The 25,956-nt window shown below is 39.7% G+C and overlaps 2 protein-coding genes across 2 annotated transcripts; one reads left to right on the top strand and one right to left on the bottom strand.

Annotated features, from left to right (window-relative positions):
- Window positions 1-2,220: 2,220 nt before the first annotated feature.
- nrgnb (neurogranin (protein kinase C substrate, RC3) b) lies at window positions 2,221-14,650 on the bottom strand. The gene is made up of 8 exons (XM_077611603.1): window positions 14,297-14,650; window positions 12,965-13,035; window positions 12,831-12,868; window positions 11,297-12,222; window positions 9,579-9,726; window positions 7,560-7,614; window positions 6,037-6,192; window positions 2,221-2,774 (listed from the first exon to the last, which is right to left on the bottom strand). The coding sequence occupies exons 1-8, from the start codon at window positions 14,448-14,450 to the stop codon at window positions 2,751-2,753; spliced, it is 1,572 nt and encodes a 523-aa protein (XP_077467729.1). The 5' UTR covers window positions 14,451-14,650; the 3' UTR covers window positions 2,221-2,750.
- A 1,385-nt stretch (window positions 14,651-16,035) lies between these two features.
- On the top strand, window positions 16,036-25,631 carry LOC144083152 (uncharacterized). The gene is made up of 21 exons (XM_077610705.1): window positions 16,036-16,086; window positions 16,162-16,255; window positions 16,340-16,427; window positions 17,360-17,548; window positions 17,627-17,732; window positions 17,819-18,055; window positions 18,122-18,223; window positions 18,676-18,867; window positions 18,986-19,096; window positions 20,116-20,308; window positions 20,377-20,513; window positions 21,504-21,728; window positions 21,820-21,961; window positions 22,038-22,161; window positions 22,818-23,009; window positions 23,086-23,223; window positions 23,880-24,062; window positions 24,141-24,335; window positions 24,921-25,069; window positions 25,145-25,313; window positions 25,391-25,631. Exons 3-21 carry the CDS (start codon window positions 16,377-16,379, stop codon window positions 25,601-25,603), a joined length of 3,048 nt encoding a protein of 1,015 aa, XP_077466831.1. The 5' UTR covers window positions 16,036-16,086; window positions 16,162-16,255; window positions 16,340-16,376; the 3' UTR covers window positions 25,604-25,631.
- Window positions 25,632-25,956: the final 325 nt, after the last annotated feature.

The following is a 25,956-nucleotide window of genomic DNA, read 5'->3' as shown; positions in this document are numbered from 1 at the left end:
GGTTTGACGTTTGCAATTGACAGCCAAATCTTTTTTTTCGAGATGATCGGACATGATTTTCAAATAATTGAATTCTGTTTTATTTATGTTTGAAACAGATTTGGATTTAGGATTGTCATTTCAAACAAGTCTGATGTTTTGATTGACAGCCGAGATGATCGGAAAGAAAAAAAACATGTGTTACTAATGCAAGTATAATCATTTCTCAGTTTTGCAATGGGTGTTTCAGATTATTAGACTACAAAAGAACTTTTTTCCCCAAACAAGCTTAATTGAAATCTGTATTAGGCCAATTCCCCTTAACTCCACCCACTATCAGCTAACTCTGCCCTGGCGAATAGCAAAGTCAGGCATTTGCTCTCATCTTTTGACACTCCAAAATCAAGGGTGCAGTCGGCAGGATTGTGAGTGCCATGAGAGGAACTATTGTCACGGCCTCAAACTACTTGATGTTCCGTCACCCACGCGGTTCGCATTTTTGAGTCAGGCTTTGATGTAAAACTTCCATTTTTTTCTGGTCCCGATTTGTCAGATGGGGGTTCTTTGCACCGTGATGTCAGACCTCTTCAGCACAGTTTGGAAAGATTATAAATAGGGTCATAGATGCTAACCAATTTCAGGATGGATTATTTGGACCATACAATATTTTTTACATTTACATGGAACACACAATGTACATATAATTTATTGATTATTTGTGAGTTTGTTGTTGTTGTTTTTTGCACCACGTGGTGAAAGCTTTAAATCTCATCATACTTGTATAATGACAATAAAAGCATTCAATTCAATTCAATTACTGTCTACCATAATTCAATTTGGTTCAATAGCCTAAAGATATGTTTACCATATTTTCACGACTATAAGGCGCACTGCATTATAAGGCGCACCCTCAATGAATGATACATTTTATTTATTTTTCCATATATAAAGCACACTGGATTATAAGGCGCCCTGTCTATTTGGGAGAAAATTCAAGACTTTTAAGTGCGCCTTATAGTCGTGAAAATACTACATTTAACACCATCAGCTTTTTTGTTGCAAAATTTTTTCAGACATTTTAATCAAAACCATCCTTTGATCAACATATCATATCTAAAATATGATTTTGATTTAAAAAAAAACAAAAGGCAGAATGAGGCAGAATTTAGCTTTTAAACTAGCTGGTACAAGTTTAATTTTTTCAACCCCAACCAACCTGTTTCCAACCCTTCATTTCACCGACAGCGAGTGGGTGTGCGCATTATTGATTGTTCACCCACAACCATTAAAGAGATAGAAGAACGTGACCACGCCACCTATGGGACTGAGTAGGAGAAGAAGAGAATTAGGTCGACACAAAACCCATTGAGGATGCTTATCATAGCGCGGTGGAGGAGGGATGACAAAAAGTGCTTCAAGACTTCTTCTCTTGGCACCTGGATACACAACGAGGAAGATTTGTGTGTGTGTGTTTGTGTGTGTGTGTGTGTGTGTGTGTTTGTGTGTGTGTGTGTGTGTGTAAGTATGCAGGAGTTTTTTTTTCTTTTTTTTTGCGCGCTGTGCTTTTGCTGAGAAGCGTGTAGGCCGGTGAGTGGGCGCGCTGGGATGCTGAAGATGTTCCTACTCTTTTCTTATGATGGACGATGGTCTCAGCAAGACGAGCAGAAATTAAGATTATTCTTAAATCTGAATTGACAGATGCGATAATTTTTCTTATGTTTCTTATGTGCCTGTTCAAAGAGTTGAATTACACATTGGGTTCATGCTCATGAGCTGACGGCCGTTGTTTAACAAACTTTTTACTGGTATAAATGCAGACATTTTGGTAGTTGGACCAAAGAAACTGTTATATAGACTAGCACAGGGGTGGCGAACTCACGGCTCTCGAGCCGCATGCGGTTCCCGACCTGAATGAATGTGGTTCTTTGCTTCTTATCATATTTTTTTTTATATATACTGTGGCTCGTTCCTACTTTTCATGTTTATTTTATTTTTATTCTCCTCAAAACACAATCAAATTCATCAAGGCCACTATTAAAAACAAATATTGTCAGGTTGGATTTTTTTAAATGCTGCTTTTGCCGTAAAATGTGGCTATTTGGCTCTCACGGTTTAAAGTTTTGACTCTTTGTGTCTATTTTTTTTTGCCACTCCTGTACTAGCATATGTAATAGTACAGTCATTATATTAAAGCAGCACTAAAACACATGCACAATGTAATTTACATGAGAAAAGACCTGATTTTGGTTTGCCTTTTTTTCCCTTCAATCTTTAATGAGTTTTGCATAAATATCAATATACAAGCATGTGATGAGCACTAATCACTTACAAGTTAAGTCATATAGATTTACTGCTAATGCGCACAAGATTTTTCCTCAGAGCACCCCCCCCCCCCAAAAAAAATGCCTGTTATGCATTTCCAGAACATTCATTTTCACATTCACGGATCATCTAAAAACTAGCACATGAGCAGAAGTTCCACAAGTACATGCAGTGTGTTTGCCAATGGTGCGTCAAAGACATCTGAATTGGCTGGAAAAAAAATAAAGCTGCACAAGCAGAAGGGGTGCTAAAGTTCAAATAACCTCCAAAAGACAAAACACATCCTCAAAAATCTTCATTTTCTACCACAAACTTATGCTTGTACTCGCCGAAGCATACTTGCTTGCTACGTTGCTTAGTTTCTCACTCCACTTTTCTCTTTTTTTTTTTTTCTCCATCTAGGCCAGGACAGCCGCACCTCTGCTCTGCCACAGCTTTGTCATCGCTCTCTACTGCCCCCGTTCCTCCTGCCTCTAAAAACAGAAACGGACGAGTGGATTCAAAGTACAACAACACAACGGCAATGTTATAGACGTGCATTGGTGGTCATCGTGGGTTCAAGCTTCCAGTGGTTGCTAAGGGAAACGACAAGAACAGTGGGACCTTTTTTTAAGTAGAAAATAACATTCTTGCACACCGGGTAACCTGGAATTTGCCCAGATTCCATTTTTTCTTCGTTTTGTTCTTGTATTATAAGTGAAATGTCTCTACTCTTAAGAGCTATTTTACAACGATAAGAGCTCTGTGCACACAGCAAGGCTTTTAAAAATGTAAGTGGCAAAAACAATGCAGACCCTCCTGAATAAGTGCCATTTTATGCATATTTAATCCTACCAGACCATTGAAATCAAGAATCTAACCCTGAATTTATCACTTCATGTTAGCAATACTTGCCTAAGCATTTTAAATGTGCCACATGTGCTAACCAATCACAAACACTGTAAATAAAACACCTACCCTATGTATACATGTAGATCTATGTATATATATATATATGTATATTTATATGTATATATGTATATATGTGTGTATATATGTGTATGTGTGTGTGTGTGTATGTGTGTGCATGTGTGTGTATGTGTGTGTGTATGTGTTTGTGTGTGTATGTATATATGTATGTATGTATGTATGCATGTATGTATGCATGCATGCATGCATGCATGCATGTGTATATATATATATATATATATATATATATATATATATATATATCAGCAACGCGCTTATTTATTTATGTATTTATTTATGAACTTACTTTTTACCTATCTATTTATGTCTAGAATGTCTTTTGCTGTGTCTGTATTCTCACCCTCTTACTACTGTGACAATGAAATTTTCCAAATACAGGATGAATAAAGTTATCCAATCCAATCCAAAATAACTGGACACACTGTCATTATACCTTATTGAGTACTAAATATTCTCATTTAGAAATAAACACTAAAAGATGACCTGGTTCAAGTTATGTAACTAAATATGACCTCCCAAGCATATGTGACCCATTATTCCATTTATTTAGGAATCAACCTTTAAGATTTAAGAAGACCTTCTCTAGCAATGCTGTTATGTAACCTGTTTATTTCAACAACTCTGTGCTTTTTAGTGCCAATTCTGCTTTTTTAAAAAGCTACCGTGTCTTATTTTGACTCCACTGCTGCCAGAACTTGGCGAAAAGGGGGTCTACGCTAGTGGGAGGCGGTTGGGGAATTGGGGCGGGGCCCTGACAGGATCATTAATTTTCCTCGGTCTGCTGAGGAATATTCTATATCGGGTATACCTGTCGCTATAAATACGTTTCCTACATACAGTAAAAGTTAGTCGCTAAGTGGGTTAGATTCAACCAATGGTAGAGCTTTTAAGCCCACCAAGTGCCCCCCCCCCCCTCAAGACAGCTGCTATATATTTCATCAGGGAGTGATATTTTTCCGAAGGAGTCAATTAAGTTTTTATAGTTCTCCCGGCGATGCTAAAATCGTGAAAAAAATATGATACATGTTGTTTTGCGACGGCGGGCCTTTTCCATCAGTTTGTATAATTTATTCGGTGTAGTTTTTTATTTTTTTTGGAGCCAGGTTTTCTAGTACTAGCTTTATATTTTGATGGAATAGTTCTTACGACTAGTACTAAGTAGTTGGGAATTGTGCGCTAGGTTAAATTTGGACTTTAATTATTCATTAAAGTGACCTAATATTTCAATAGACATTAAAGAAACATGTCTGTATTTCAAACAGAGGCCCCACCCTCATCCACCACCAGCCAATCACAAGATAGGGTGTATCAACCAGAAATATTTAGGAATATTACTGGTTTGTCTGTCTACACGTGTTGCGCCACCACTTTTGATGATTAGCATTAAGCTTGATTTTCCAATACAATTAGTATTTAAATTAGCCCTCAGCTACAATTTTTACAATTATTAAATAAATCAAAACTCAAACTAAAACTTTTAAGAGTGATACATTTTTTGTTGGACGTTTTTTTCCACCTGTTGATGTCTTATTTTGATTTTTTCGAGATTTTTTGGGGCTTTTCTGAAATTTTAGAGGCTGAAATATTGTACATATTTCCCATAGCAGCATTTTCCATTTTTTTAGCAATGTCTTGTGGAGAGCAGCGACGTCTGTCAGCTCAATTAATATCCAAATCCTCTGATTGGTGATTTAACAAGCAGTCGTGAAGCAGGTTCACTCATCTGTGCTTAAAGGTTGACGATTAATTTGGCGGTTGCTGAAGCGCCTATGGAGTCATTAAAAATGAGTCACTCAGTTACGCCTTGCATTAATCACGCATAACAGTGCAGGAGGGAGGGGGTGGGGTCTCTTATTGATTTAATTATGCATTGTTTCAAGATTTGCTTTGTCCATGACGTAAAAGGAAAATAATGTGACATCAATCAACATCAGCAGCAATGCAAAAATGAAGGATTTTTAAATCAATACTTTGTGAAAATATGCTGAGAAATGCCAAAAGTCACATTTTTCCCATTCAAAAGTCCTCACTACTAATAAAGACTGCCTAAAATAAATATTTGTAAAATATCCTGGATAAATGCCATTTTGGACTAGCAATGGAAAAATTGTCACATTTTTTTCGTTCTAATTCGAGGAAAACCTTTCAAAAATCCTCACTACTAATAAAGACTACGTAAAATAAATATTTGTAAAATATCCTGGACAAATGCCATTTTTGACCATCTGACAATTTTTCCATTCATTTTCCAGGAAAACTTTTCAAAAATCCTCAATACTAATAAAGACTAGTTAAAATAAATACTTTGCAAAATATCCTGGACAAATGGCATTTTTGACTAGCATTGGAAAAATTCTCATTTTTCCAATTCAAATTCCAGGAAAACCTTTCCAAAGTCCTTTAAAACTCAATAATTTAGTTGCTCATTACTAATAAATATTAAAATGAATACTTATAATATCCAAATGATGACTAGCATTGGAAAATAGTTACATTTTTCCACTCAAATCGCAGGAAACCTTTCAAAAGTTCTCAATGTATGAATTTCCCAGTACTAATAAAGACTACTTCCAATGAGTTTGCTTCCTAAAGCGTGCTCAAAACAATTATAGCATATCAATCAATTTCTGAGGTGAAGGTTTCATTAAGAATTGACATTTTGCAACTGGACGGCAACACACGGTTTCCCATTTTTTTTCCGACGTCATGGTTTCGGCCGAATCGGTTGGCCTGACTACGAGAAGGCCATCCATCTTTCCAGCTCACCTCCTCTCCTTCCGCCTTGTCCTCCGGCTTCATCTTCTTACGAGTCATGTGTCCCCGGAAGCCGGCCTGGATCTTGGCGGCCGCCCTGTTGGCCTCGGGGTCATCCAGCGGAATATCCATGATGTCCTCTTCCTCCTGGGTCCTGCTGCGTTCTTCCTGCTGAGAGGACCGTGGCGTGACGGGAATATTACGTGCTTGCTTTTCATTTGGATGGCTGGGGATGTGTGCTAAGTGCTTATTCCTAAGAGGTCATCCACCTTGAATTTCTCCCTCCATTTTCCACTCTGCCATATTCTGAGTGACTGTGTCAGCCTCATCTAATGCATTCCCATTTTTTTTTACATTTTCTTTTCCTTTCTTGTTATCGTAATCATAAATAATGATTGTGAGAATGCTTGTCTGTCTCTGTGCCCCGTGACTGACTGGCGACCAGTCTAGGGTGTTTTTTTTAAATATTTGACCTCAGATGAAGCTAAAAAGGATTATGAAAACACCAAATTTCAAAAATTATGTATTTTTAGCTTAGCATTTAGACAGACTAAATACCATCGATATTTGGCTGCTTGCGTTTGTCCCCCAAAAATTATATACAAAATTCACAGCAGGTTTTAAGCCTTTTGTTGTAAAATAATAAATACATAAAAAAATGAACTTTGCGATCCTGTGTATAGAAATGTAAATTAGCAAGAAAATGTTAGGCAACTGCCCAGTCAAATGTGCAATTTAATGTAATGGCTTTTTAAATGTTACTTTCAACCAAAAACCAAGTGTGTATACTCCATCCTATGCGCTAAATTAATAAAAAATATGATTCAAATTGTTTTTCTAATCCATGTAGTAAAAAAACGTGCCTCCTGTGTATAAAAAAGCATTACATCACTTCATATTTAATAAAGTATAAGTAAGCAACAACACTTGCCCCGTCTAACAATGGCAAAAATATGACAAACCTCCTACTATATAACCTACTTCTATCATTGAGAAATTGATTAAGATGCAAATAATAAAATAAAGTTAAGACTTTAGACTCCAGCACGAAAGAAAAAAAACACTAAAACGACCAAATTATCTTTATCAGTCAGCATCCCAAAGGAGACGTGTCGAGCGGAATAAAAAATTCAGCAGCATTTTACCGAGGCTGTAAACACCCATTAAAAATCCGTGTCCCAAATACCCAGATAATTACTGTTGGAGGCAGTCTGACATTTCACACAAAAGACAACCCACGGAGCGAGCCCACCGACGCCCCACTCCCATGTGGGGGTGGGGTTGACCACCCACCTGTACGACCAGCATTCATTACCCTGTGTCTGACGGCTCACTCACCTGCCAGCTCTGAGAAAAAGAAACTACTTAGTTGCTCATCCTCTCAACGCAACACCAAATACCAAAACGCAGTAACAAAAAAACAAAAAAAACCTAATAAGGCTCAATCTTAGAGTTGAACAAACATAAATAGCACCCAACTAACTCAATGTCCAGAAATTAAAGCTCAACAAAGTTAGCGTAAAGATGTTACTTACATTACGGCAGTCCATGTCTGGGCTTTTATGAGGTCTCACTCGGTCTTCCGGTAGCCTTAATGGGTCGCTATCTCTCTTCTAAAGTCACTCAGCGCTTTTATACAGATGCCTCACTGGCTCTTTCTAACAGTCATTGCATGCTCGGTAACATCCTCTCATGCAGAAAGGAAGAGAGAGAGAGGAAACACACACATATCCGCACACCCATCCACACACACACACTCACAGGGGAGTGAGGAGGACCTCCTACAAACATGTCAGCATGTGTTCTGTCTTTTCAGACCCTCATTAAGGTTGCCGACTTATTGCTTTTGCACTCCCGGTACGGCCAACCACGTAAAGACGGGCAGATGTCGGCCATCACGCGGAGTGGCGAGTGACAAAACGGGCAAGAAAATTGGAATGAATTCCAAATATTCATTTTGAACTTGCAGTTCCAGCTCGTAAAAGCGGGGAAATAAAGGCAGGCGGAGTGGAGCCGGGCGGTGTTATAAATGTATTAAAGGCAGCGTGAGCTAACAGCCTTCGCCGTCCTTCTGATCCCAGCTGGCGAGGCCGCCCACACGCCACTGCCAGCGTCGGCGACGAGATGCAGGGGCAGAGAAACAGCCATTAATCGGAGTTACATCGCTCACAGTCATTCCGTCATTTCTATTTCGCGATAACTGAACCTCACGCTTGAGTTCTCTCTAATAACTTCGATTCCATTTACCATCCTCAATCACCAACCCATATGAAGCTCTTTAGTTTCAGTTGTTGCAAACAATGGGGTAAGATACATGAACAGGGAATTCAAGCACCCCAAATCCAGCAAAATGTTGGGAAAAGTACAATGAATAGGAGTACACGTCATGCCTGGCAACAATCAATCTCGCCGTCTCCTATAAATTTCGCGGCGAGAACACGGGGTGAGCGGGGAGGCATCGCTATGGCAACATTTTCAGCGACTCTCTTCCGACTTCACCGCTGTACTCGTCGGAAGGCCGGCTAAATCAGACCAATGGGGCAAAAATGTTAAAACGTTGATTTTACTTGATGAAGATGGAGGTCTCAATCAAGTTTCAAGTCTGAGTGCAGCACCTCTTTGAAACGATGACATGACCACAAGGAAGGGAATTGCGTGTTTCAATAGTGAGAACCACCAAAATGATACTGCCTATTTGAATTTAAATTGAAATAATTTGATCTTAAGTTAATGGAGCGTGCACTCCTTCAACACTTTATCATATAATGAGTTCTAACTAAAGAGCCTATGTAATAATGTAATGTTCACTCCCTTAGATTCATTCATTCATTTTTGTCCTCACAAGAGTGCTGGAGTAAATCCCAGACAATTTTTGACAATAGGCGGCGAACACCCTGAATTTATGGCCAACCAATCACAGGGCAGAATGAGACAACCGTTTACGCTCATATCTATGGACAATTTTGAGTGATCGACCAGTCTAGCATGCATGTTTTTGGAATGTGGGAGGAAAGCGGAGTACCCGCAGAAAACCCAGGTGGGTTCTTCTTCACAAAGGAAGGTCGGGTGTCAACAGGGATTGAATGCTGGATCTCAGAACTGCGAGGCGTACATGCTAACCACTCTTACACCACCTCCAGACAGATATGACCGTTTAATATTATTTGCATAACTCCTGCACCATTGGCCGGACCTCAAAAGCCACGCCCACCACCGAAACCAACCACACGTCTCCTAACTAATGACAAAAACATTGCTCGGACGACAACCACAATAATATAACTGAATCTCTGCGCCCACAAGACGTGAACAAGTTAGTATTTTTTATCAGTATTTGGCTAAAGAATGATTTTTAAAAATATTACTGATAAGATTAAATTAAAACATAGTTTTTATTGTGATAGTGGGAGAGCAGATGGACCTCATGTGCCTAGTTGATCACAAAAAATACCCGTGAAGAATAGAAAATATTGCTAATGAATTCTCAATAGTCTGACTCAGTAGCAGAGCATATGAAATGGAGAGAAAAATCTGGGGCCATGTGAGTTAGTGACCTCTTGAGCGCACATCCTTCTCCTCCCATCAAAATAAAAGCATGCATGGTGGTTGGTGTTCTAAGCTGGGAAGAACGCTGCTGACCACCCGAGAAGGACGCCATCCACATTTGGGCGAGATCCAGGCCGACTTCCGTGGTTACAAGGTCTATCAGATGACGAATAGACCAAGTGATATCATTTATATTCACAATAAAATTGTAAATACCTGTCAATACTCCAGAGAAAAAGATATAGTAATGATTAATAGCTGAGCCCACCCTCTGAGCTATGGTTCACATCATTAATCCAATTCCTAATGGTGTGGTTCTTTTAATTACTGCACGCACTCCAGGAAGATTTGATGGAATACTCGATCTCAAAGCGCGAATAAATGACGCATTATCAAATTAATAAGACGCTGTTGAAAACAAGCCTTTGAATAATTCTGCTTTCAGCTTTAATAATGCCAACAAAACAGACTTTACAACTTGCAATTTTTCATTTTTACTGTTCATTCTTGAATGTATTTAATGTTATAAATGATCCTACAACTTCTTATTAGATGAACTCACAGGCTGAAAATAATTCAAATCTGTAGGAATTTAGGTTAAAATGCAGTTTCAATACATTATTGATGAAATTATTGATTGTTTATTGGGATAAAATGTCACGACACTTATGGATTTATAATTACGATATTGAATAGAACACCATACACTCACTTTGAATCCATTTTGTCTCATGAACTCTCCATTTGAATCAATGCCAGTCAACTTCAAGCATTTTTCCATTTAAAAATGCAATGTTTTTTTTTCTGGTGTTGCAGTCTAGTTAAGAAAAGTAAAATATTAAGAATATACATGAAACACTACCTCGTTTCCTTCTATTCCTCAGGTTGCGGTGCATCGTCGGGCCCGGCCTCCTCCAGAGAGTCTTTAGCCATTTCATCTGGAATTATTAGCAAAACCAATTGTTCCTCTCGCACTTTTATCAGCACAAACATTCAATAAAATACCGTATTTTCACGACTATAAGGTGCTGATAAGTCTTAAATTTCCTCCAAAATAGACATGGCGCCTTATAATCCAGTGCGCTTTATATATGGACCAATACTAAAATTGTTATCACGATACAATAAAATAAATCCATCCTCTACAGCTCTCACAACTACGGCAAGCAGCCCCTGACTCTACTATTTTCCCCGTAGAAAAAGTACTGTGCAGTGACTGCTGGGATATGTAGTTCTTTTGTCAATATACCCAATGGATTGTGGCCTGTATACATCGACATCAACACAGCTTTACGAAGCATGGAAGGAAGCGTTGGAATAGTTACGCTAGCTACTAGCTAGTTACTATTTGCGAATGGATTGTGGCCGCCTGGACGAACGTATAAAACTCAGCGTTTTCGATGACTCATTTGGACATTTGTTGAATTTGGACACAGAAAATGAGGACTTTGATGGATTTGTGGGTGATGATGACGTACATCACATTGTAAAATGGCTAAATAAAGTACAACCCAACTCAGTTTTGCTTCCGTTGCCTTTTGAAAAACGTGTTTTTAGAGTGTGTCTAAGCTGGTGTATGTTTTGCCATGCCTGGCTGCGTCTATAAAAACGGTGCGTCTTTTGTATGTGTAAAAATACAGAAAAAGCACTCGTTACTGACACTGCGCCTTTAAATGCGATGCGCCGTATCGTCGTGAAAATACGGTACTCAAATTCAGCTCTGTACCTTGCATTTCCTCATTGTTGGTGCCAGCTTCTTCCTCCCCCGTTCCAGTCTCAACGTTGGCATCCTCTTCCGTCACCCCCGCTTCCGAAATCCCTTCTTCTTCCGGCTGCTTCTCCGCCAGATCACTTTCCTCGTCTTGCGTAACGTCAACGGATTCAACCTCCGACAGCTCCGAGTCTCCTTCCACGTTAGTGGACAGGTCCTCTTTCTCATTGGTCATCGCTTCCTCCTCCTGGGCTTGGACTTCTTCGGTTGTTTCGTTCTGAGGCTGCGTTTCTTCGGCTTCCCCCGTCTCCGCTAATGCACTCTCTTCGTCGGCAGCCTGCAACGGATCATCTCCCTCGTTCTCATCGACTTTGACTTCCTCCGTCATCGTCTCCGTTTCTCCAACATCAGCAACACTTTCCACCTCGGAGCCTTCTTCTTCGGCGCCATCTTTTGAGGCCTCCTCATCCTCGTCTTGAGCCTTTTCCTGGGCCTCGTCCAGAACCTCGTTCTGGTCTTCCTCCTGAACGTCCTCCTGAGTCTCCTGCTGATCCTCCACTTGGGATTCTCCCTCAGCTACTTCCTCATCCTCCTCTTTCTCAACTTCCTCAGTGTCCTCTTGATCCTCCTCTTGGACCTCCTCCCCAGTCTCTTCCTTAGCGACTTCCTCGGCCTCCTCCGTAGCAACTTCCCGAGTTACTTCCTGCTCCTTCGTCTCAGGAGCTTCTGCCTCTTCCTCCGTAGCCGGTTCCTCGCTCAGTTTACTTTCAGTGCTCTCTTGTACTTCTGAAAAGTCACTTAATGTCTCAGACTGAGGTTCATCAGGAGATTTCTCCTTCTGATCCTCCGCCAGGTCAACTTGACTCGAAGTTCCTGCCGCGACTTCGGGTTGCGGGACCTCTGCTAACGCAGCTGATCCCTCTATTTCAGATGGTTTTTCTCTGGGAAAAAAAGACCAGTTAACAAAAGTAGGTGGATGTACTGTTTTTTAGCTGTAACAGCCCAAATGCAATTAAGTTAAAATGTGTAAAATGTTTTTAAAAAACATCCCCGCCAAACCGTATTCAAACAGATAGTTAAAAAGTTAACTGCCTTCAACACGTAATTTAAATGACATCTATATCGTCAATGATATGCATTGTGATAAATACTATGAAAACAAAATCTACTTTACAGTGTCCATGAGAAGTGTATTTTTGGTTTAATTTATTTAATTAAATTAGATGTGCTTCCATTGGCTGGCAACCAATTGAGCCCGTTGTTAGCTACGATAGTGTCCAACACCCTCGCGGACTTTATGAGGCCAAGTGGCTTGAAAAACAAATTAATAAATGATCATTACAGCTAATATTTTGATTTGTTCAAATAAAAAAATAAAAAATATTAACCAGGATTTAAAGGCCTTAAGAATCAACTTTTGAATGGCTCTTCCTAAAAGGGTAAAACATACACCCGATATGAGATTCATCCTCACAGGGGTGCTGGACCCCAAGACCCGCCCAAAAAATTGACCAGCAATGCATTACAGCTCCTAAAAAAATCATCTCACTCAGGAATGGCATTTTCAGTCACCGTTTCAGGAACAGCCTGTAAAATAACAAGAATTGGCACAGAGAAAAAAATGATGAAGTCAGACTCAAGGTCACATCAATCACGGACGACGTTGATTTGCTGCCAACTGGCCTGGAATGCACGGTCGTTGTCAAATCTATCTTCCAGGCTGGCTGCCCACTCAATTGGATCCACGCCACTACCTGGAAACCAGAACAGGCAAGCAGCTTAGATTTAACACGGGTGTGCAAACTATTCCACTTTCAGTCCAAACTCTAAAGCACAGGTGTCAAAGTGGCGGCCCGGGGGCCAAATCTGGCCCGCCGCATCATTTTGTGCGGCCCGGGAAAGTAAATCATGAGTGCCAACTTTCTGTTTTAAGATCAAATTCAAATGATTATAGATGTACATTAAATTTCCTGATATTTCCCTTTTTAAAATCAATCATTGCAATATTTTTAATGCAATTTAATTTCTTTTGTGTTTTTAGTTCAAAGCGCATTTTGTAAGATCTAAAAATAAATATACAAATATTTTCCGCTTTCCACTTTAATATTGAACATCATTAAAAGATATATTTTGTTTCCATTTGAAATGAAAAACAGGATTAAAAGAAATGTTCCATTACTAAGAAAAAAAAAGCTCAAATAAACATTGCGTTAGATCAGGGGTCGGGAACCTTTTTGACAAAGACAGCCATAAACAATTCATATTTTCAAACATTATTCCTTGAGAGCCATACTCAGAATTTAAAAGTAAAAATACATGAAAATGTGTGCATTTATTAATCATTTCACCACTTTGAAAGTAAAAAAAAGTCTGAATTCTTTTAAGAACATGTTTTCACTGTTGCTAATCAATGAGTATCAATGACAATATGCCTGCAGAAGAGTATAATGAAGAAAAATTATGATTAAAAAGGCGCTAGAGTGTTGGCACCACAGTGTGACGCTCCCATTTAGGTGGTCTCTCAACAGCGGTTCCCATATTTTATCACACAGGTTAGCGGCGAGCCATATACACCCATCAAAAGAGCCACATATGGCTCCCGAGCCATAGGTTCCCTACCCCTGCGTTAGATCTATAAAAACGGTCTATTTGGGGCTTTTGATCCAGTTCTTTTAATCCAATTTAAAAAAAAAAAAATCTAAATATTATATCTAAAATGGTCCGGCACACATAAAATCGAGTTGACGTTAATGCGGCCCGCAAACCAACCCGAGTCTGACACCCTTGCTCTATTTCCTTTCCACAAATCTGCCATGTTGCAAGTGCAATCAGTGGATGACCGTCAGGTGCTTCTTGTTTAGGACCTCCCCCGCTAATTAAAGTGTCTATGCTGGATCATTTGGAACAGAAAGCTGCACCCACAATGGCCCTTCAGGATCACTTTGCCCACCCCCGTCTTAAAAAAAAAATCTCCATATGACCTGTGAAAATCCTCATTTCCAAAAATTTTATTACCATCTCGTTGGGCCAGAAGACGCTTAAAGTAGATGGCGGCATATTTGGGAATGTCCGCCGGTTGATCGCGAAGAATTTCCCGGACGAGGCATTCCAGCAGGGCGCCGAACCCCCGTGGGATTCTCAGGTGGGTGTTGCAAAAAGGCACCGACATTTCCACCGGTCGTTAAAGTGCAAGTCTTTCTTTTTGTACTTAAGCAAAATGTTGCCAATGAATGTTAGAAGCTACAGTTCTAAAGTCAAGAGTTGTCATTGATAATTTCTATTGATAATGTAGTTTTTAAAATGTATTCAATAGCTTTTCCAATTTACAAGCTGCTGCCAGCCATTAACAACGTTGACTGTCTGCTCTGATGTTGTTTACTGTTGCTAGGTAACATGTATAACGACGGACACCGATGAGGTTCAACCCTAAAAAACTCCCCCGACAATACGCAAAAAGACCCCTGTATATACCACCTTGTTATAAAACATATATTCCTGAAAGTACTTCTATAAAAGCAAGACTGGATGTCACTGGAGTAGTTTATTTTTTAACATACGTGACCAAAATCATGAAACACAGAGAGCAAGCTTTTCCTTTTTATTTATTTTCTGAACTGCATCACAGAGGACGTGGGGGGTGCTGGAGCCTATCCTAGCCAGCATTTTCATTGTATTGTTTTTAGTTTGAGTTTGATTCAATCAAATGAAAAAAAATGATCAGACAAGGATGGTTGCATTGCTACAATAATATTTTAACAATACTAATACCAATACTACCAATACTTAGTACCAATACTAATAGTTGTCAACTATGTTTTAAATAGATTTAATGTATTAAAGATTTTGTGCAGAAATATTAAATATGACATCATAAAGGAAAAAAAGGGTGTCATATCTCATCAAAACAATTTCACCTGATGTCATTTGCTGTCATTTTGCCTTGATTTAATATTATTTATCATCTACACTAATATATCTATATATATATATATATATATATATCTATATCTATATCTATATCTATATATATATATATATATATATATATATATATATATATATATATATAATTCATATTTATTTATATATATTTACGCAAAAAATAAAAAAAATATTTTAGAGTATCTTAACTTGTCATCATTTTCTGATATTGGATTGGATTGGATTGGATAACTTTATTCATCCCGTATTCAGGAAATTTCATTGTGACAGTAGCAAGAAAAGGCATAGTTATAAGTTAGACAGTACAGTCAAAGGCCGCAGAACAACAAAGCAAAAGCAAAAAGCACAAAGTACAAAGCAAATCAAAGTTGTGATATGTTGATATTTAAGGTATCATCCAAAAACAAAGACAAAAAATGCAGATGTGGTTCAAAAAACATGGCTGATGCACATTCAAACAACATGATGTTTTATTATTATTATTTTTTTAAGTTTATTTTCCCATTTATGTTTCTTACTTTTCCATGATTTGTCGTCTTCATTGTTGCCTCCAGACGAATAACTAGCAGAGGCCCCATGAATAATTACATCCACAGATAAGTTCTCCTTTGCACATGCTCATGCATTATGAACACGGATAATCCGGTTACACGCCATTATCAACTTTGGCGTTCCGTGTTGTCGTTTCACTTTCAGCGATGCGTGCTCCTCACTTTCATGCATTAAACAGTCGCACTTCTGAACAAACATGGCCTATAAGAGTCACTCCGTAGCCTGGATTGGATATTTATTGACAACGCCATTCTTGTGGTTTTCAGGATTCTTGTTTTTTCTCTTGTGGAACCAAACTGGACTGATATTTGGTAAGAGCAGACAATGCAAAATATGTATGTATTTAAAATTAAAGCTTTTAAGTGTTATTTTTTTTAATCATTAAGCAAGTGCAGAACTAGCCTCAGGCAATCTCATTGGGTGTCCAGAGGGAACATACTTCTCCCAGCAACTTTGTTTGGAATGTCCCTCGGGCCATTTGTGAGCCAAAAACCGAAATATCAAATTAAAATATAATATCTAATGTAAATTGTGAAAAATTATGAATGTGTGTGTGTTTCGCAGTTGTCCTGGAAATCTTTCTGCGGCTCAGAAATGCATCATGGGAACGTTTAATCCATATGCAGGGAAAAGCAGCATCGATGACTGCAAGGTACATCAAATTAAGTCTCAGTTGAGTTTAGCGACAATTATAATTATTTTTTTATACATAATTACATAAAGTGGGCGGCCCAGTGGATGCGTGGTTAGCGCATCGGCTTTACAGTTCTGGGGTCCTGGGTTCAAATCCAGGTTGGTCCCCCTGTGTAAAAATGCATGGTTGGATGCTTGGACAATCTAAATTAACCCTAGCTATGAGTGTGATTGGTTGTTTGTCTCCTTGTGCCCTGCAATTGGCTGCCCACCAATTCAGGGTGTGTCCCCCGCCTCAGCTGGGATAGGCTCCAGCACCCTATGCGACCACTGCGGTTCAAAAAATGATTGAATGAATTCTGCTGTATTATTTAAGTGTTGAGCTCCGACTACATTCACTGCACGGTAGAGTATATAGTTTAATGCATATACTATCTATACCACAGGTCTCAAAGTGGCGGCCCCAGGGCCAAATCTGGCCCGCTGCATCCTTTTGTGTGGCCCGGGAAAGTAAATGATGAGTGCCGACTTTCTGTTTTAGGATCAAATTAAAATGAAGAGCATAGATGTATATTAAATTTCCTGATTTTCCCCTTTTTAAATTGATAATTGCTCTTTTTTTATCCATATTTTCTTAGTTTTTAGTTCAAAAATCATTTTGTAAAATCTAAAAATATACAAAAAAGCTAAAATAAACATTGTTTTAGATCTACAAAAAACTGAATATTCAGGGCTTTTAATCCAGTTCTTTTAATCCATTTATTAAAAAAAATCTAAATATTATATCTAAAATGGTCCGGCCCACATGAAATCAAGTTGACGTTAATGCGGCTCGCGAACCAACCCGAGTCTGACACCCCTGATCTATACTGTAGTTTTACAGTATGGATAAAGTGTTCTATTATAAATGAATGGCTGCATTATGTCACGACTTCCCGCGGCGTTCTGCAGCCTTGTTTTGCAGGTCTGATTACGTCCGAGGACCGCGCCGACTGTCGTCTCTGCCCAGCAGGCTTCTCCTGCCATCCCACCAATGGAAATATCTCTTTATGTCCTCCCGGAGAATATTCCCCGGAAGGGATTCTCCAGTGTCAAACATGTCCCGCGGACTCTGTCTGCAATTTCGGTTACGCGCGCAAGGTAACAACAGAAATGGTTATTGTGTCTCTGTAGAATCTATATCCATTATTCACTTGAGGTTCTTCTATTTTTTTACAGTGTGGGCCCGGAAAAGAAGCCAACTTGGATCACACTGAATGTCAAGACTGCCCTCCGGGGTTCTACTCCAGTTTTTGCACTATCCATTGCCTTCAATGTCCTGCAGGTTTGGTGAAAAAAAGACACCGTATAAATTCATGTGTGATAAATAATAGGTGCGTACTAATAAAAATGACCATCTGACTTGGGCAGGGAGTTTCTGTCCAGATCTTGGGACGTCCCAGCCCATTTCTTGTCCTCCTGGTTCGACTTCTACACTTGGACAGACTTCGTGTCATAAATGTGATGATGCCGATTTCATGTGTGGGGTTCTGATGCCCCCCAAACTGAGGCAATCGGGTCAAAAGTCAAGTCTAGGCTCTCCTTGTGGACCAGGAAGATACTACACACACTCGGGGGAGGGTTCAGAATGTGTTGTGTGTCCAGCAGGTTAGTATTCTTTATTGTAATACTACAAGATAAGTACACACAATCATATTCTATATTTAAACACAGGATATTATTGTGAAGGAGGTTTAGCGATACCATGTCCCGGGGGCAGTTATGGTCCTAAAGAAGGTCTTCAGACTCTGGTGGATTGCACAATCTGTCCTGCAGGTAGCGGAATTATTGAAATGTTCATTATACATCAACGCAGTACCATATTTTGCCGTTTAATATACCCGGGTATATTAAATGATTTTTGCTTTTTTTGAATCTCCCTGCTTGTGCGCCATTTAATATACCCGGGTATAATAAATGGCAACTCAGCTTTTTTGGCAAGATTTGTATGGTGTTCATGGGGGCATAATTATAGATACTTAAGTTCATTAAAATTCCAATTCAGTCTTTATTCAGCAGTAAGTAGTTTTAACCTGAGCAGTAAGTAGTTTTAGTCTGCAAAACGTCGATGCACCCCATCACGGCATAAAGAGTGCGTAGTGGATCGTACCTTACCGTTTGTGCGCCATTTAATATACCCCTGCTGTCTGTTTACCCGAGTATATTAAATGAGGGGTATATTAAACAGCTAAATATGGTAATATGGACGCAAATACTTTTTTTTTTAGGGTTTTACTGTTTGGAAGGGACTTCAGCTCATCCATCTCCTCAATTCTTGTGCCCACCGGGTTTCTTTTGTGAGGTGGGCACGGCCACCCCTCACGGGTCACCTTGCCCCGCTGGAACTGCGGGAGAACAAGTGGGTCAGACAAGTAGAGCGGCTTGCAAAAGATGCAGTGAAGGACAATACTGTCCTCCGGGTGAGTGCGGAATAAGGACTGACCTCATTGACGAAGGAAATGCAAACAGCAAAACGGCAGGGTGATTAAAATTTAATCCCGTGTGGGGGGAATAGTCAAAGTGTATTTGTGTTGGCAGGGTCTTCAGCACCGGGACTGCCCTGCGCTCGAGGACGGTTCTGTCCGGCTGGCACGTTGGAGGAAGTCAAGTGTCCTCCAGGGACCTTCACTCCCAATCAAGGAGCAAAAAGTTGGTTTACTCTTTCACTTGTTTATATACACATTAATTCTTGTCATATCCAGAGACATGGAGTAAGAATGTGTTGTAGTCTGCTCCTTGAAATGTCAGCATTGTGATTATATTAAAAAAAACCCAGACAGTATGTAATTTTAATAAATCATAAGAAAGAAGACCTAATCAAGACTTATCTTATTTTCTACTTGCACTAAAACTCCATAGGCTACCAACCACTTTAGTGACTTTTGTACTTATACTCATGTTGACTAGTACTTATCTATGTTGACTACTTCTTTATTTCTTACTTATTTATTTTTATCTGTGTTTTTTGTTGTAATTTGTGCACTTCCCCACTTATTTAGGTTGTTGACGACTTAATATGTTGACTACTTATTTATTTCTCACTTATTCATTTCTTACTTATTTATTTCTTATTCATTTCTTACTTATTTATGTCTTATTCATTTCTTACTTATTTATGTCTTATTCATGTCTTACTTATTTATTTTTTACTATTATTTTTATCTGTTCATTTGTGTGTTTCTTGTTATCTGTGCATTTCAACACTTATTTAGGTTGTTGACTACTTATTATGTTGACTACTTATTTGTTGACTACTTATTTGTTGACTACTTATTTATTTCTTACTTATTTATTTTTTTATTATTTTTTTATCTGTTCATTTGCGTGTTTCTTATTATTTGTGCACTTCCCCACTTATTTAGGTTGTTGACTACTTATTTTTAATTTATTAATTATTTATTTGCTTATTTTTTGTGCACTTTATAGTGAAGCTTTAAATCTCATTACACTCATATAATGACAATAAAAGCATTCAATACATTGATGCAAAAATAGTGAACAGGGATGAGTTATACAGACAGATCATATATACCAAGAACTGTTTGAAACACAACACCCAAGTTTGTATTTCTGATCGTATTTTTTTCAGTCCAGGGACAATTCTGCACTTGAGTTGTCGCCCGTCCAGCAGAACATAACATTTCTTTCACTCTGTAAATATCCTCCAGGTTTGAAGGACTGTCTCAAATGCCCTGCCGGTTTCCATTGCCCCGAGGGGGCGAGTGACCCAGTGCCATGTCCGCCAGGCTCCTTCAACCCTTTGGAGGGCCAGGCACATTTGGCCGACTGCAGAGAATGCCACGCGGGGAAGGCTTGCACTCAGACCGGTCTGACGGCTCCAGATATGGACTGCGCGCAAGGGTGAGGGACCCGGGTTCTGCATACACGTTCTGTTTTTTATCTGGATGGCGTTGATCTCTTTATTTTAGGTTTGTGTGTCCTCCCGGTTCCTCGAAACCCAACGCCCCAGCAAACGCGTGTCCTCCGGGAACCCTGAGCAACCGCACGGACCTCTCGGATCGTTCGCAGTGTCGGCAGTGTCCCGCCCGATATGCTTGTCTTCGAGGTTCTCAATTCCTCTTCACATAAATACAAATCAAATAATTCGAGTACATCAAAACAAATGATCATGCTACCATTTGGCTGCAAGTTTTGAATGACCCCGTGACCCCGACTAAATCAAAAGCTGTCACATACCATTTTCATTCATTCATTTTCTCAACTGCTTTATCCTCACAAGGATCACTGGGGGTGCTGGAGCCCATCCCAGCTGACTTCAGATCAGACACAGGTGACCAGCCAATCGCAGGGCACGAGGAGATGGATAACCATTCATACTTTAGAGCAGGGGTGTCAGACTCGGGTTGGTTCGCGGGCCGCATTAACGTCAACTCCATTTCATGTGCGCCGGACCATTTTAGATATAATATTTAGATTTTTTTAAATAAATGGATTAAAAGAACTGGATTAAAATCCCTGAATATTCAGTTTTTTAATAGATCTAAAACAATGTTTATTTTAGCTTTTTTATAAATATATTTTTAGATTTTACTAAATGAGTTTTGAACTGAAAAAATAATTATAAAAGTACAACTATTGATTTAAAAGGGGGAAAATCAGGAAATTTAATATACATCTCTACTCTTCATTTTAATTTGATCCTAAAACAGAAAGTCGGCACTCATGATTTACATTCCCGGGCCACACAAAATGATGTGGCGGGCCAGATTTGGCCCCCCGGCCGCCACTTTGACACATATACCATGTATGTTTTTGCAATGTGGGAGGAAACCGGAGTACCTGGAGAAAACCCACACAGCCTCTAGTAGAACATGCAAACTCCACACAGGTGGACTGACCTAGATTTCAACTAAATAAAAATGATTGACATCAAAACAAGTAATAATGCTCCCATTTGAATGCATTTCAAGTTTTGAATGACCTCAACTACATAGAAAAAGCTGTTACACACTGCTTTAAATGCCGTAATTATTACTCCTATTCATAATGATAGTAACTCACATTAGTAATATTCTCTCAAATTCCATTCCCACAGGTACAGGCAGTGTTCACGGACCCCCACTACCCTGCTCTGTGGGCCATTATTGCCCACCCGGCACCAAATTCCCCACCCAGTACAAATGCCCCGCGGGCACTTGGAGTGGTCAGACTGGATTACAAGCTGAAAGTGAGTGCCAGCCTTGCCCACAGGGTTGGTACTGTCTGGTGGGGTCGGCAGGACCCTCTGGGCGATGCAACTCCGGACACTACTGTCCTGAAGGTACACACAGTCGTGAAAGGTGTTGTCATAAAATGTCAAAACTTAAAAAAAACTAGAAATCAACCCATGAGTCCTATGTGTGTGTACTCAGGGACGGCATATGGCGGCCAGTTTCCTTGCCCCGCGGGCACGTATAGCATCCACATGGGCAACCGTCAAAAGGAAGACTGCCCGCCATGCCCGGAAGGTTCATTTTGCGTGGAAGGAAGCTCGAAACCGGCACCCTGCCCCTTGTAAAGACGTGTTAAATAAGATGGATTTATTATGAGAGGGCTCTCGGTTTCAATGTCACTTTCTGCCTTTTTCCAGCTCAACGTTTCGCCGTGGAAAAGGAGGTCAGGCGTTGGAGGATTGCTCGACTTGTCCGGCCGGTTATTTTTGCCCGGAGTCAACCACCGTTAACCCCAGAAAGTGTGGAAGCGGCAGTTTCTCCGTAAGGCCCGCCTCCTCCCCCGTACGAGCTATTCTGACTGGTCAAGCGATCAGTCAAATGTTTATTATTGGTATATTTTCAGCCTCCACAGTGATACAGCTCATATTAGTCATTTCCTATCTTTGAATGTCAGAGGAGGCTAGCAGTTTATGTTGGATTATGCAATATAAGTTTAACTATGCTTTCCTTTTTTAATTCATTTTTTTCTGTGTTTTTAGTTCTAAAATCATTTTGTAAAATCTAAAAAATATATATATAAAAAAGCTAAAATAAACATTGTTTTAGATCTATAAAAAACGGAATATTCAGGGCTTTTAATCCAGTTCTTTTAATCCATTTATAAAAAAAGAAATCTAAATATTATATCTAAAATGGTCCGGCCCACGCGAAATCAAGTTGACGTTAAAGCGCCCCGTGAACCAACCCGAGTTTGACACCCTTGTTTTAGAGGTTTGTGCTTTTAATATTTTACTCAATTGCCTCATTACTTCCAACATTGAGCAAATGTCCTATTTTTTTCCGAACTTCCCATTTCTTCCTCCTTCCTCTAACCTTTATTTAGTATTTTGTTCCTCTCCCACACCTGTAGATATCTTTTAAATCAACAACTTGCAGTATCTCCTTCCATAATTCCCTTTATATATCCGTGTGTGTAGGATGAAGGCGCCACGGAGTGTTCTCCATGCTTATCAGGCCATTTCTGCAGTAATGAGACCACAAGTGAGGAAGCCATGCTAAGTGTCATGGTGTGCCCCCCAGGCTATCTCTGCTCTCAGGGCTTGGCTCGAGACCCTCGCCGTTCTGCCGCTCTCTGTCCTCGTGGCTTCTACTGTCCTGGAGGCCATATTGTGGGTTTGACAAGTACACATTTAGTCTCATTATTGCCCCTTAGGACATCTTATCTCTTATCATTTTTCATTGTAGGACCCCAACCCCGTTCCCTGCCCCAACGGTACCTACGGCGAACGTCCTGGTCTTAGTGAGGTCAATGAATGCGTCCCATGTCCCGAGGGGAAATATTGTTATTCTCAACAGCCTGAAGATGATCCCATCACCTCACCTGTAAGACGGCGAGGATCATAACTACTAATATTAAAAGTATTACGACCAAAGAACAAGGCCTGAATGGTTCAAAATGTCAAGATCTTGTAAAAAAAATCTTGTTATTGGCTTATACTTCTGCTTTGTTGCTATCACCTCACCTGTAAAACAGCGAGGATCATAACTACTAATACTAAAAGTATTATGAACAAAATAGAGGGCCTTTTCAAACAGTTCTCGCTACGTTGGAAATGTTGAACGTTCCAAAATGTCATGGTAAAATCAAGCTTCTTTTAAAAATTGACTTATTATTATTGCTTTGTTGACATCACCTCACCTTAAGATGGTGAGGATTATAACTACTACTGATACTAAAAATATTATGAAAAAGAACAGGGCCTTTTGAAACACTTCCTGTAAATTGGAAACTTTGAACGGTCCAAAATGTCATGTAAAATCAAGCTTTATGTAAAAAAAAAAAAAAAAAACATATTTACTATTGCTTTGTTGACATCACTTCACCTGTAAGATGGCAAGGATCATAACTACATATACTAAAAGTATTATGCAAAACGAACATGGCCTTTTCAAACAGTTCCCTTCTTTGAACGGTCCAAAATATTATTGAAAAATCAAAAATACTTTGTTATTGACGTCCACTTTTCGCTTTGTTGCAGACTGGCCTTTGTCCCGATGGGCATTATTGCCCAACTGGCACTGGCTTTCTGTATTCTTACCCCTGCCAGGCTGGACAGTACAGGAGCACTGCATCTGGTCACCATGGAGATGTTTGTGTCCCATGCCCATCCAAGCACTACTGTGACAAACCAGGAATGCAGACCCCCTCTGTCTGCCCACAGGTGGAAAAAGCCCACCCTTACGGTCCGACATGACATATTCCAACAACATAACTTTTGCTTTTCTCGTGACTTTTCAAGGGCTTTTACTGTCCTGAAGGATCCTCCTCTGCACAACCGTGTCCTGAGGGAAGCTACGGTTCTCGTTCAGGCCTCAGTAACGGGTCCGAGTGTTCTCCCTGTGGTGCAGGTTGGTACTGTAGCGGCGTGGGCCTGGCAGAACCCTCCGGCACCTGCAAAGATGGATTCTACTGTAGAGAGCGAGCTAAATTTGCGGTACGTATCCACCACATGTGTCAAAGTGGCGGCCCGGGGGCCAAATCTGGCCCGCCGCATCATTTTGCGTGGCCCGGGAAAGTAAATCATGAGTGCCGACTTTCTGTTTTAGGATCAAATTAAAATGAAGAGTATAGATGTATATATTAAATTTCCTGATTTTCTCCCTTTGAAATCAATAATTGTAATTTTTTAATCATTTTTTCTGTGTTTTTAGTTCAAAAATCATTTTGTAAAATCTAAAAATATATAAAAAAGCTCAAATAAACATTGTTTTAGATCTATAAAAAACTGAATATTCAGGGCTTTTAATCCATTTATTAAAAAAATCTAAATATTATATCTAAAATGGTCCGGCCCACATGAAATCGAGTTGACGTTAACACGGCCCGCGGACCAACCCGAGTCTGACACCCCTGGTATACACGTTAGGCTATCATAACAAGTCATTCAGACCTTTGAATCGCCATCTTGAATCCCAGAATGCCATTTTAATTTTTTTATGAATAGTTGTTGTTGCTGCTGGTTTGATTTATTCATACATGTCACTTTACTTTCTGTCTACTTGGGTATTGTCGAATCTAGACTCCAATGGATGGGCGGACAGGTGATTTGTGTCCTCCAGGTAGCTACTGCCCACCAGCTTCGTCCTCTCCCATTCCCTGCCCGTCTGGCACCTTTAGCAACAGCTCTGGCCTCGGTAGTCCTCTCGGCTGTGTCAGCTGTCCACCAGGGTAACACCTCACAGTAAAACCCCCACTTTTGAAACCTGACGTCTCCACTAAAAGGATTCTTCTCTCCCCCGTCAGATTGTTTTGTTTGGGTTCCAACAACACTTCCCCATCCGGGCCGTGTTCCCCTGGATATTACTGCACTGGTGGCTCTGATTCGCCCATCCAGCACGAAGCAGAAGAAGGTCACTTTACATTAGAAAGAGCATTCAGGCCAGAGCCGTGTCCTCTCGGGACATTCCAGCCGGTACGAGGAAAGACGAAAGTTGGACTGATGCGGACTCGAAATGCAACTGACTTTATTCCAGCTTATTTTTTTCATAGCTTCGAGGCGCACGATCATGCGTGCAGTGTCAAGGGGGGCGACTATGCAACCAGACAGGCTTGATCCAGCCACCAGCATGCCCAAGAGGACATTATTGTCCTCCAGCAACTGTTGTTGCTCACCCTTGTCCTCCAGTGAGTTTGGTGCCTTTAGTGTATGTGAATTTAAATAGTCTACATACACATATGCAGATGCATGGCTTTGGGATATAAATAAACAGACCAAGAGAAATTTATAGTGCTTGGTCAAAGTATGGTAGTGCACAAATAACAACAAACAAACAAATGAATTGACAAAAAAAATCAATACATTAGAATAATAAAGAAATTATCAATTGAATCCGTATTTTTTGGGAAGTGCACAAAAAACAACAAACAGACAAATGAACGTATAAAAAATCAATAAATTATGATAATAAAATAATAATCAAATTAATCCGTATTTATTGGGAAGTGCACAAATAACAACAACAGACAAACAAATGAATGGATAAAAAAAATCAATAAATTATCAAAATAAATAAATAATCCATTTCATACTTATTTATTAGGAAGTGCACAAATAA

The sequence above is a fragment of the Stigmatopora argus genome, chromosome 10 (genome assembly GCF_051989625.1).
Source record: "Stigmatopora argus isolate UIUO_Sarg chromosome 10, RoL_Sarg_1.0, whole genome shotgun sequence".
NCBI classification, from domain to species: Eukaryota; Metazoa; Chordata; class Actinopteri; order Syngnathiformes; family Syngnathidae; genus Stigmatopora; species Stigmatopora argus.
The sequence above is the reverse complement of the archived record's forward strand: the minus strand, read 5'-3'. Positions and strand labels throughout refer to the sequence as shown.

What these genes read in the sequence shown, in the direction of transcription:
- nrgnb (XM_077611603.1), bottom strand. Translation starts at nt 14,450, where the DNA reads ATGTCGGTGCCTTTTTGCAACACCCACCTGAGAATCCCACGGGGGTTC. An exon ending in ACAACGACCGTGCATTCCAG is followed by an intron (nt 12,869 to 12,964) that starts GCCAGTTGGCAG and finishes GTTATTTTACAG; the next exon opens with GCTGTTCCTGAAACGGTGAC. An exon ending in ACAAGGCGGAAGGAGAGGAG is followed by an intron (nt 2,775 to 6,036) that starts GTGAGCTGGAAA and finishes TTCTGTTTTTAG; the next exon opens with AGGCAGGAGGAACGGGGGCA.
- LOC144083152 (XM_077610705.1), top strand. Translation starts at nt 16,377, where the DNA reads ATGGGAACGTTTAATCCATATGCAGGGAAAAGCAGCATCGATGACTGC. An exon ending in GAGAGCGAGCTAAATTTGCG is followed by an intron (nt 24,336 to 24,920) that starts GTACGTATCCAC and finishes TGTCGAATCTAG; the next exon opens with ACTCCAATGGATGGGCGGAC. An exon ending in CTCTCGGGACATTCCAGCCG is followed by an intron (nt 25,314 to 25,390) that starts GTACGAGGAAAG and finishes TTTTTTTCATAG; the next exon opens with CTTCGAGGCGCACGATCATG.